The sequence below is a fragment of the Lampris incognitus genome, chromosome 15, assembly GCF_029633865.1.
Source record: "Lampris incognitus isolate fLamInc1 chromosome 15, fLamInc1.hap2, whole genome shotgun sequence".
Lineage (NCBI taxonomy): Eukaryota > Metazoa > Chordata > Actinopteri > Lampriformes > Lampridae > Lampris > Lampris incognitus.
In genome coordinates this window covers 13,803,100-13,815,511 of record NC_079225.1, presented here as the reverse complement: position 1 = coordinate 13,815,511, position 12,412 = coordinate 13,803,100, and the positions used below count along the sequence as shown (strand labels likewise).

Genomic DNA, 12,412 nt, shown 5'->3' with positions numbered 1-12,412 from the left:
AGATGGATAAGGGTGAGGATACCTACAGTCAGTTTAAACTGAGGAGGTCACTTAGATTAGTGATGGAACGTTTCTCTCAATAAACGTATCTAGATGAACTGATTAAATTTTCTTTGATCGCTTTTATTGATTTTTAAAACGTTTTGGTATCATCAACATTTTAAAAAAATAGCATGCCTTTTTCCAGTTGCAAATCGACTTGTTTGTGGTATATGCTACTTTATCTGTAAAACCGTTAGACAATCTAAAATGGTAAAAAATAAATGTACAAAATAATCTAAACTAGTTACAAAAAGATTGTACCTGCGACGTCATGGATACAGGGCAAATGTTCTTTCAGGGATACAAATTTTACAGTACAACACTGCCCACATCCAGCAATGTCACCCCCACCTTCACCCCCTCTTTACAATGCACAAGGGCCAGCAGGGAGCCCAGGTAGTTACCCAGGAGGTTGAAGAAGGGTAGGTTAAGTAAAATTTCATTTCTAAATGCTAGACAGAAAATGTGAACGTTCGCATGGCATTGTGTATTGATTTGTGTATCCGCTGAGCACACTGGTCAGTCTAATTATGAAAGCTAAGCAGAGTGCCAGTAAATAAACCTATGCACTATGCTTTTACAGGAGGTTGTGCACACTGTACTGTCCTTGAGAGAAGATAACGGGCTGTAAATGCAATCCGTTTTATCAGGGTTACAGTGAAAGTGATTATCATCTCAGACGGCTGATTAATATGCCATAGATAAGTCTCACCTTTCCAACACATTCAGGATCTCATGATGGGGAGTTTAAATCATGACTTGAAAAATGCACATTTCTCAGAGCAAATTCAAAATTTGTGCCTAGTCCGGGTTCTCGGTGTGTACATGGGCGCAACGGGGGGGGGGGGGGGTGCAGAGGGTGCAATGCACACAGGTGCCTCATCAGCGGGGGCGCCAAAAGTACAGTGTGCAGTAAACAATTTCTGCTTATAGGCCTATTTGTTTTTTTAAAGTTTAACATTTATACATATTATTACTTAGATGAGAACTTTGGATTAGAATATATAATTACATGTTATATTTTTTAATTACAATATATATATATATATATTTTTTTTGCGTACGGTCTTTTGGTGCCCCCACTGATGCGGTGCCTGTGTGCATTGCACCCTCTGCACCCCCCCCTTGTTGCGCCCCTGTGTGTATACATGTGTGTATTTGTGTTTTGTGAGTTATGCATTGAAATTAAGTATGGTTTTTTTCCTTTAAGGCTCGCAACTTGGAGATCTGAGAGAAGAGAAAGTCCAAAACTTAAAGGAATATATATACAGTAGCTGTAGCTAGAATGTACACAGGTAAGACACAGGACTCACGAGACATAAGCTGTACATTTTCAGTTCAATTCAATTCAATTCAATTTATTGTCATTAAAAACAATGTGCAGGCACATGTTAAAAATGAAATGAGGGCTGTGGCTTCACCAAACAGTGCAAGACAGACACAGACAAACACAGCAAACGCAGTATAAGATATACACACACGAAGACCAAAAGCTAAAATAAGTTAAAAATGTGTACAAGTAAGATGTGTTCCTGTGTTTGTGTATGTATGCATGAACTCTAAAAAGAGAATATGAGAGGCAATCCTCAGCTAATACACAAGACGCACAGCCGGCCAGTTTTATATGGGCGGCCTATAACCACAATTATATAGCAATAACTTTATCTGCATTGCACTTTTATAAAACCGCAGTTTAAAAATGTCCCACAAGTCTGATGAACATAAGACACAGACTAGAGCATGGACAAGAAGCGGACAGGAATAACAAAGACATGCAGACTTTGCAGGGATAATGGTAGAGTGCATGCAGATTAGTAAGAAAAGCAAACACCCAAAGTAAGGCGAAAATCTTCAACCCTTCCAAATTCAATTTTTAACAGGTTCTATAAGAACAATATACGAGTTGAACCAATTTGGTTGTGTCTGAAACACCAGTCCAAGAGTAACAAGTTTAGATTGACGTGGCTTTTTAGTGTCGGAAGTTGCACGGTGAGAAAAATAAGATCTCGTTGAAGTGTTGCATTTATCAGGAATCGGGAACATTTATTTGTCATTTCATTCCATGCACCAGCACACATGAAATTAAATATCGTTTCCCCCAGCCCACAGCAGTGCAACACAAAGACAACCACACATCCAAACTACAAGAACACACCCAAACTACAAACTCATATATCCAACATAAAATAAATACATAAATAAATTCACTGTCCAAGAGAGCGAACGCCAGGATGACCGTCGGACTGACGGTCTGCATGGGTTAGCAGTTAGCTTAGCCTGCCCCGCTTCCGCATCCTGTCAGACCGCCCTCTGTGTTTCCTCCTCAGGTGCAGCTCCAGGCAGGGCCGTGGTCCCTGGGCCCACCGCACGCAGCAGACCAGGCTCCCCCAGCCGATCCAATGCCAGCTCTCCCAGTCATCAAACGAAAACACAAACTTAGACATGGACAAAAACACTGCATGGACAATACTGGGTGAGGCCGCCGCAAACGTAAGTTCGCGCCACCATCTTCCCACACCGGAAGCGGCATGTGAAAATATCCATTGTAAACCTTGCAGCACCAATGAAAGCTATTTACTATTAGCAGACAACTGGCAGGAGGTTATCATTATTGCTGGGCTTCACAAAATGGATGCACATTTTTCGATGTGCATACATTTCCCCAAGTTCATGTATGTTTATACCATTACATGCATGAAACTGGACAGGAACATGCTCCAACTGCATCAGGGGTGATTAACCTCTGAGAAGCATGGCTACAACCAACTATTCAGGCACATAGTTTCAGGAATGAAGGCTAGTTAAGGTGAACAGAGTTGGCTTTTGTCCTTCCCTGTGTAATCAGGGCGCAGATTCTGAAGTTTGATAGCGGGTTGATGACCAGTGCATCACTGGAGCATCTGGATGACATAACAGAAGATATCTTTTAATCCTCTTTTTTTCTGATGACATCTCATAAAACAAATCAATAAAGTCATTATCTTCATAGCAGTTTATAATTGAAAAAAACAAAACTTGAAACCGCCATGCTTACGTAAAGTTCCAGATAACTTCTGGGGTCATCATCTCCTCTGCTAAAAAACCTGGCTCCTCAAATTATTCACGACTTGTTCGGCATCGGAGACACTCTAAATCCAAAGTACAAGAAATAATCGGTAAAATACTCATAAATATTCAGACGGCATTGTGCTTTCAGACCATCAATCTTGCCACCGGCGAGCGGCATTGACGACACAGCGGGCGAGTGACCCACGAAGTTTGCAAAGACAACAAGGAAGTAGGTTGGCAAGTAAAGCGTTACTTTGTTTTACCCTGTCCAGGAAATCTGGGGCTAACACAAGAAGATCCCACCAAGTGTTAGTGCAGGCAGCACAAGGAGGGTTTCAGTTCTCTCCCAGTAATCCAGCCGGTATTTGTTCTTTCTGCTGGTTTAACAGTGGGCCTTCCATCCTCAGCATGACGTGATGCATGACCTTACAGAGTAGATACAGAGACCTCAAGCCAACAAGGTCAACGTGTGCTTCAAAACAGCTGTCTTCACAGTAGAGCTATAAACATAATATATATATGTATTATATATTTATGTGTATTTGTGTGTGTGTGTGTGTGTATATATATAAATATATAATCCAGTGAGTCAAGTAAATTCTTTATGAGACAGTACAAGCCTTTTTCATGCCATAAGCAATCAAACTTTGTTCCTTATTTGTTGAGCACTTTCCCTACCGTTGTGTGTTTCTTTTAACAAAGTTATATGTACACACACACATCCATTCATCCATTATCCAAACCGCTTATCCTGCACTCAGGGGTCACGGGGATGCTGGAGCCTATCCCAGCAGTCACTGGGCAGCAGGTGGGGAGACACCCTGGACAGGCCGCCAGGCCATCACAGGGTAGACGCACTGCTCCTATACAATAGGATGGGTTAAACGCAGAGAACACGTTCGTTGTAAAAATACAGATCGTTGTAATACAATAACAATTTTTATTGTATTACAGCACACATATTTATATTATTATATATTTGTATTATATATTGTATTAAATATTGTGTTTATATTTACATATATATCTATTCAGTCATTCATTCAATCGTCCAAACTGCTTATCCTTACTCAGGGTCACGGTGATATATTTATATATATATTTATATATGTATTTACAGCTTCAGTGTAAAGCTGTAAAGCACTGTAAAACTGTAAAGCGCCTTGAGTGGTCGGTAGACTAGAAAAGCGCTATATCAATGCAGTCCATTTATTTATTCATTATCTGTTGTCCATCTGTATTAGTCAAGGACAACTGACTTTTACTTGCAAGCTGCATTTGTTTGCTAACAGCGGCACAGGGATGGGCAAGCCTATCTCAGCTGCCGTATTGCGTGTTGGCTAAAGAGTTGCGCAGCTTGTTGAAGGGACACGTTAACAGCTTAATCCCCATCACTTATCTCATCTCGGACCAGATAAGAAATACCTCTTCCTTAAAGACAACTGTTGTAATCATGAACTTGCTTTCCCTTGCTCTTTTAGTGGTCTTGATAGTGCCTGAGCTCACAGTTAAATCCAGTCATTTGCTTCATAATCGAAGACTTTTCAGCAGCTTATCTCCATACATCCCATTTGATGAACAAGCTGCGAAAGCATTGTGATCATTATATATTGTTCGATGCCCTTATCGAGTATTGAATTTTCTTGTTTGCTCTTGTATTATTAGATTAAACTCAGCCAGAGGCAAAACGAGCTGACAACCAGATCGAGTCTTGAAACCCAAATCTGTTATGAAACCCTGCAAGAACCCAGACGCAGAATCAGATTCTGTCACATCGCCGACCTTTCTTTTATTACACTTGCATTATTTCATCCGGCCTTTGCCACTCCGGCTCCATCCGCGTACTCTCCAAAACTCAAGTTTCATGGCCATGGCCTTCAAGCAGGAGTTCGGCCCCGCCCCTCAACTGCATATTCATGATGCGAACGGTTGACCTTGGCCAGGTATAACTGCTTATCACTGAAGGTAGTGGGACAGCATAGAAAGATAGCCAGACGGTTCGACAGAAAGGAAGAGAACGACGGATCAGACCCAGAAGGACACTCACTGCCATCAGTAGACATAGGATGTGTTCGCCACTGGTTATACTGGTGCTGCTGGGAGTCTTATGGACACCAGGTCTTCCTTCTTTGGATACTCTTGTGTTTGTCTATTTCTTTGCTGGCTCAGAAACTGATAATCGCTGTTTTAAACTGGCTGAGTTTATTCGTGCTGTCAGGTTGCTCCTGATTATCGTTTACTGTGGTTGTAGCTAGGCGGGGGCATCATATTTGTGTTGATGAGCTTTACCAGAGAACTAATGCCAGGATGTTTTTATTTTTCACCTGTGAAAATTTGGTACCATTTTTTTGTTCATCAATGAGATTTTTTTGGAAATTCTTACTGGGGGATGATTTTATCTGAATGTATGAAATTAATTTTTGCTCTGAATACTTAGTTTGCCCTTGCTGTTCTCAGATCAAAAAAAATTTTTTTAATGTTTATTTCAAACCTTAAAATGGCCTTTGGGAGTCATTGCTTCAATAATATGATAATGACACTATAGCCACACAGACCATTCTTGTTATGTTTGCTGATGTGATGTTTAACAGCGCGGCAATCATGTACAATTTGTTCATCCTCCATATTTCTTATCTCTCTTCGCTCACAGTCACTACGCTGATTTGCCCCGAGATTTCCCCTTCACCATCTGCCCCTCATACCGGTAAGTTACACAGACAACAGGTCTGCAGCACAGCTGATCAGCTGGGGCTTTACTGGTCTGATATCAAGCCTCAGACAAATAGTAACTATGGAGTACATCCTCTGATAGACCACCTTGTATTGCGGTTTTTATTGAACAGAAGTCTTTATTATACTGTGTCTGTTTGGGCCAAATTCAAGATCACATTGCTGTAACACGTGCATACAATTGAATTTAATTTGGAATTTCTCTCTCCAAATTAACATATTTTTCTTTCGTCTCTGCTTCAAATTTTATAATGTTTCTATAATTCAAAGCATATTTTGTGCTAACTTCATGGTTGGCATTAATAATGGAATAAATGCAGAAAATGCAAAAAACAGTATTCATGTACAGATACTATATTGGTAGTGATTATAACAATCACTGATCTTAACTGATGCAGCAGTGATACATGGGTAATCAGACCCAAGCCAGAGTTCATACTGTGTACGTAGTACTTCCAATGAGTTTTTGCAGTTGAATTAATTAATATTCAAAAACAATATTTGTCCAAAGCCAGTGTCCTATTACACTGAGATTCGGCTAGGTGGCATGGCTCAGGAGATAGGGCGGGTCGTCTAGTAATCGGTAGGTTGCTGGTTCGATCTCCGTCTCCTCCAGGATGCGTGTCCAAGCGCCCTTGAGCAAGACACTGAACCCCTAACTGCTCCTGATGAGCAGGTTGGAGCCTTGCATGGCAGCCTCCACCATCAGTGTATGACTGTGAATGTGAGACATATACTGGAGTCACTTTGAGCAGTCGGTAGACTAGAAAAGCGATGTGTAAATGCAGTCCATTTACCATTTTAGATATTTTCAACTGACATTCAGATGCCTGAATGACAGTAACTAAAAGACCAAGAGCACTGAATTCGTGTACAAATAGTCTTGAATTCTGAAACTGTGCATCTGCACCATGACCATCTTCTAGGTGGCCATCAGGGTGTCCACACATGGATCCATCCCACTTTACACCAACATACTGATAAATCAAACAACGTATTGTAGCGAATTCAGTGGGCAGCCGGGACGCGAACCCGGGTCGCCCACACCACGGGCAACTGCGCTAATCAGTCAGCTAAAGGGTCCGACCTGTTAGCCAACTGGCTAGCGAGTCTACTCATTCATTGTCATTACACTACCCCCCCTCATTTGGGAATATTCGGGATATATCCTTCGGAACTACAATATTCTTGTTTCAGACTAGCAGCAGTACTGTATTTGATTCATGTGCGTGATACTAAAATACGTGGTTGTCTCTGGTAGTATAATCCTCCCCCGGTTATCTACAGTCTCACGGCCCTGACACTGAGAAATTATTTGGCTTTTACATTTATTCAGAATTTAATCCCTGGAACTTTTCTGCTCTCTGCTTTATTCTGAAGTGAACAGTGTCAGGCCCTCAGATGTGGCGGTGCTGTCATCGATCGGACTTCATAGACACAGGTGAGTAAAGACCCGGTTCAACTCCAACACGCAATACTATTTGTCATCATGCTGAGGCCTGGTATTGACTGGTTAGCAATATTCAGACCTGTAACCCTCTCCTTCCCTGCAGCAGTGAGCTGTCCAGCGTGGCATCAAGACTCCAGGGTAAAGTTCCCTACTTTATTTTATTGTTTTACATCCACGTGCTAAAGCATCCTCCCACTATCGGCTATCCTCACAGACTCCAACACACGGGTATGGAGTCAGCAGAGCAGCAGACGTGGGTTGGCAGACAGTACTTAGACGCCATTTGTTTCTGCAGCACATATTCACGGATCATTTCCTTCTTTCGACGAGTCCTATAATCCACGTCTCTTGCCCTGAACTGAAGTCAAAAGTCCATTTAGGATTTTAAGCCAGTTACAGCTAGGTGAAAAGAGACATCGCCACGAGGGCAAAGGGCAAAAGCATGCAGGCTAAATGCAGCACATCGGAGTTAAACACAAAGCAGTAGCTAGTACATTATACACACATAGTACAGTGAGAGGGACAGATTTAATGTTGCCATTTGGGGAAATGAATCACAGCCTTTATCAAGAATGTTTTTAATATTGTCTTTGCAGAGAGGAAGATAGAGTTGTGCAGATTAAAAGCATTTTGAAAGTATTTGGAATATAGAAGGGAGCAGTGGGGATGAGTCTATGGTCTAGTCTAGGGAGGCTTTGAGGATTTGACACTGTGACCAGGCACGGCGTTATGGGTGGGCCTGACAGTCCTAGGCCCACCCACTTTTCACCAGGCCTACCCTACAATTTTCCTACCCAAAAAAAAATATTATATATATTATTTTTTGCAAATTTTCATTTAGTCATAAATGATTCGAAATCAGCCAGTAATCGCATGATTTTGTGCTAAAAATAGTTTTAATAAGCATAATTTTATATGTTGATGTTCATGCGCAAGCAAGTTCACGAGACACGCATGTCTTTACATGACAGATAACGTTATGAGCGAGTTCTGAATACTGGCTCGCTGCTCTGCTCGCGTTACTCGGGCGTCCCAATTCAATTCATTTAAACCTCCTTCCCAAAGGGGACTTTGCATGCCCTACGCAACGCTGTAATACCAAACTGCACCACCCTAGGTAGCGCGTAGGGTGGGTATTGGGACAAGGCCTTTGATTGGGCTGTGGTTGCTTGGTCACAGACCTGTTGCGTCCTCTATTGGTCGGTCAGTGATAGAATTATAGTTCAAAATGGTCACTCACTGGCTTTCAACGTTGGCAAGTGATGGTACTGCTGCTGTTCAAGCAATATATATTATGCATTGAGTAATTTTTAACATTTTGGCTCATTTTGTCAGTGTTGAATGAATTATGAGGGTTTTTTCTGTGATTACATTTGTTATTCTATCTAGCTCGATTTTGGTCTCAAAGTGCACCAAATTGATGCATTTAAAATATCAATATTGAAAATTTTTCTTCTGGGGGAGCATGCCCCCGAACCCCCCTAGGGAATTCCAGGCCCATCCATAATCGGCCTGCCCCACCCAAAACTGAAATCCTGGAGCCATGCGTGACTGTGACAAGTACCATATGTATGTGCTTTGCGATGGGTTACTAGATTTACATAGAGGAAGTGGTTTGTAGTAAGTTTTTCAGTTTAATGACACTCCAAGAAATGAAAAAGTTGTTCGGATTTTTTTTTTTTTTTGGTGCGTGGTAGAGATCCTGCCTGGCGATCAGCATATTAAATCATCAGTTACACATCATATACAGGTCATCTATATTGACAGAAAAACACATTTATAAAAAAGACATAACAAAATTATTTATGGTTGTAAATTGTGGGCAGCAGGATGGCCCAGTGGGTAGCACTGTTGCCTCAAAGCAAGAAGGTCCTGGGTTCAAACGCCAGGCCGTCCAGTGTCCTTACTGTGTGCATGTTCTTCCCGTGTCTGTGTGGGTTTCCTCTGGGTGCGCCCGTTTCCTCCCACCATCAAAAAGACATGCAGGGCATCCGGGTAGTGGAGCGGTCTATTCCGTTGCCTACCAACACGGGGATCGCCAGTTCGAATCCCCGTGTTGTCTCCGGCTGGGTCGGGTGTCCCCACAGACACAATTGGCCGTGTCTGCGAGTGGGAAGCTGGACGTGGGTATGTGTCCTGGTCACTGCACTAGCGCCTCCTCTGGTCAGTCATGGTGCCCCCCCCCCCTAATTCGCTATGCCCCTCCCAGTTCCCGATCCTCCCACGTGCTACATCCCTCTGGTGAAACTCCTCACTGCCAGGTGAAAAGAAGCAGCAAGACGTGCGCGTTAGGGTTAATACTCCTGCCTGTGCCCCTGAGCAAGGCAGTGGAAAGAAGAACTGGAGTTGGTCCCCGGGCACTGCAGCTGCCCACTGCTCCTGTACAATAGGATGGGTTAAATGCAGAGAACAAATTCATTGAAAGAACACAATGAGAAAATAAAGTGGCTTTCATTTCTTTCTTATGGTTATACCTGGATTGTTTTACATTCAGCACTGTGATTGTGAACGCTGACATTGATAGGTTTGTGCTTATAAATGCTATATCCCATCATTATCCTGGACGGACTCATATTTTGATTTTCAGAAACCTTAAATATGATGGCTGTCAAATTGCAGTATTAGACAGGGACATGTGCTGTGAACATCTAATCCTATTAATGTCGGCTGCTGCTGCCCATTTAAGTACCGTCTCAATAGTCATATTAACTCGGCTGAAGCCGGGGGGATTCTGGATAGGATATGAGGAAGCAACAGCACTTCTTGTCCTGACTTAAATCCCAAACAGGACACGAGCTACCATCCAGAACACACTGTGTGTTATTTATTCAGCGTGTATATGTGGAATATTGTCACTGTGTGTGTGTGTGTGTGTGTGTGTATGTGTGTGTGTGTGTGTGCGTGTGTGTGCTGTCTTTACACCCCTCATATCTGGGCCAACCTTGATAATTTATTACAATCAACCCCTGTGAACTTCAGGACGGTACGCAGACATTTGTTATTCATCTTTTTATCAGAAAGCACTTCAGAAGATAGAGAATGCTGCCGGTACATTATACAGATAAAACGTCTGTGCAAACACAGACTGTATTGAATAACAGACCGACAGCAACGTGTCGACCATGGCATACTGAAAAACTTAATTCAGTACTTAAAGGCGTTAATTTGCTGAATTGCACTTTCAGAGTAAAGCTCGCTGTCTAAACGTCATCACCTCATTACCGGTGTTGTTCAAGAAACCTTTTTTTTCACACAAATATTTCATTTAAAGTTAGTGTGTTGATATACATACTAATTAACATTTAATTTCTAAATATGGCTTAAACTTTTAATAAAGGTTGTAAAAGGTATGTTGATATTGCTAATATAATTTTTCGATGTTTGAGACTGACATTTTTTGAATCAGTGTGAAAAACCTAAAATGCGTATGAATGATTGAATTCTGAATATGGATTTTGATCTTTGTGTTGGTTTCTCCCCGTCAGAGCTGATGACTCTTTTCAACCCTGCGCTGACCAGTCCCTCGTTGCACAAGACAAACCTGTACTCCGATGAATTTGTGCAACCCAGGTACAAACGACCACATGCCCCCAATGATTTTGGCTACCATCTCATATTTGAAAAAATATTTTTTGTTGTTGTTGCTTAGTTTGGCTATATGTGTTCTTAGTTTGGATATATGTGTTCTTAGTTTGGATTAATGTGTTCTTAGTTTGGATATATGTGTTCTTAGTTTGGATATATGTGTTCTAGTTTGGATATATGTGTTCTTAGTTTGGATTTATGTGTTTAGTTTGGATTAATGTGTTCTTAGTTTGGCTATATGTGTTTTTAGTTTGGCTATATGTGTTCTTAGTTTGGATATATGTGTTCTTAGTTTGGATTAATGTGTTCTTAGTTTGGAAATATGTGTTCTTAGTTTGGATATATGTGTTCTTAGTTTGGATATATGTGTTTAGTTTGGATTAATGTGTTCTTAGTTTGGCTATATGTGTTCTTAGTTTGTATATATGTGTTCTTAGTTTGGATATATGTGTTCTTAGTTTGTATATATGTGTTCTTAGTTTGGATATATGTGTTCTTAGTTTGGATTAATGTGTTCTTAGTTTGGATATATGTGTTCTAGTTTGGATATATGTGCTCTTAGTTTGGATATACTATGTGTTCTAGTTTGGATATGTGTGTTCTAGTTTGGATATTTGTGTTCTTAGTTTGGATTTATGTGCTCTAGTTTGGATATATATGTGTTCTAGTTTGAATATATGTGCTCTAGTTTGGTGATGTGTTCTAGTTTGGATATATGTGTACTTAGTTTGGAAATATGTGTTCTTAGTTTGGAAATATGTGTTCTAGTTTGGATTAATGTGTTCTTAGTTTGTATATATGTGTTCTTAGTTTGGATATATCTGTTCTAGTTTGGATATATGTGCTCTTCATTTGGATATACTATGTGTTCTAGTTTGGATATGTGTGTTCTAGTTTGGATATTTGTGTACTTAGTTTGGAAATATGTGTTCTTAGTTTGGAAATATGTGTTCTTAGTTTGGAAATATGTGTTCTTAGTTTGGATATATGTGTTCTTAGTTTGGATATATGTGTTTAATTTGGATATATGTGTTCTTAGTTTGGATATATGTGTTTAATTTGGATATATGTGTTCTTAGTTTGGATATATGTGTTTAATTTGGATATATGTGTTCTTAGTTTGGATATATGTGTTTAGTTTGGATATATGTGTTCTTAGTTTGGATATATGTGTTTAGTTTGGATATATGTGTTCTTAGTTTGGATATATGTGTTTAGTTTGGATTAATGTGTTCTTAGTTTGTATATATGTGTTCTTAGTTTGGATTAATGTGTTCTTAGTTTGTATATATGTGTTGTTAGTTTGGATATATGTGTTTAGTTTGGATTAATGTGCTCTTAGTTTGGAAATATGTGTTCTTAGTTTGGAAATATGTGTTCTTAGTTTGGATATATGTGTTCTTAGTTTGGATATATGTTTTCTTAGTTTGGATATATGTGTTTAATTTGGATATATGTGTTCTTAGTTTGGATATATGTGTTTAATTTGGATATATGTGTTCTTATTTTGGATATATGTGTTTAATTTGGATATATGTGTTCTTAGTTTGGATATAT

General features: G+C 40.3%; 1 protein-coding gene across 1 annotated transcript in view; it reads left to right on the top strand.

Annotated features, from left to right (window-relative positions):
* The first annotated feature begins 5,087 nt into the window (after nt 1-5,087).
* The window catches only part of LOC130124788 (phospholipase B1, membrane-associated-like), a 36,336-nt gene continuing 29,011 nt past the window's right edge, over nt 5,088-12,412 (top strand). Inside the window, exons 1-5 of the mRNA XM_056294137.1 lie at nt 5,088-5,208; nt 5,741-5,794; nt 7,201-7,261; nt 7,374-7,408; nt 10,756-10,840. Coding sequence (XP_056150112.1) covers nt 5,157-5,208; nt 5,741-5,794; nt 7,201-7,261; nt 7,374-7,408; nt 10,756-10,840 — 287 coding nt within the window. The 5' untranslated portion in view covers nt 5,088-5,156. The remainder of the gene's footprint in view (nt 5,209-5,740; nt 5,795-7,200; nt 7,262-7,373; nt 7,409-10,755; nt 10,841-12,412) is intronic.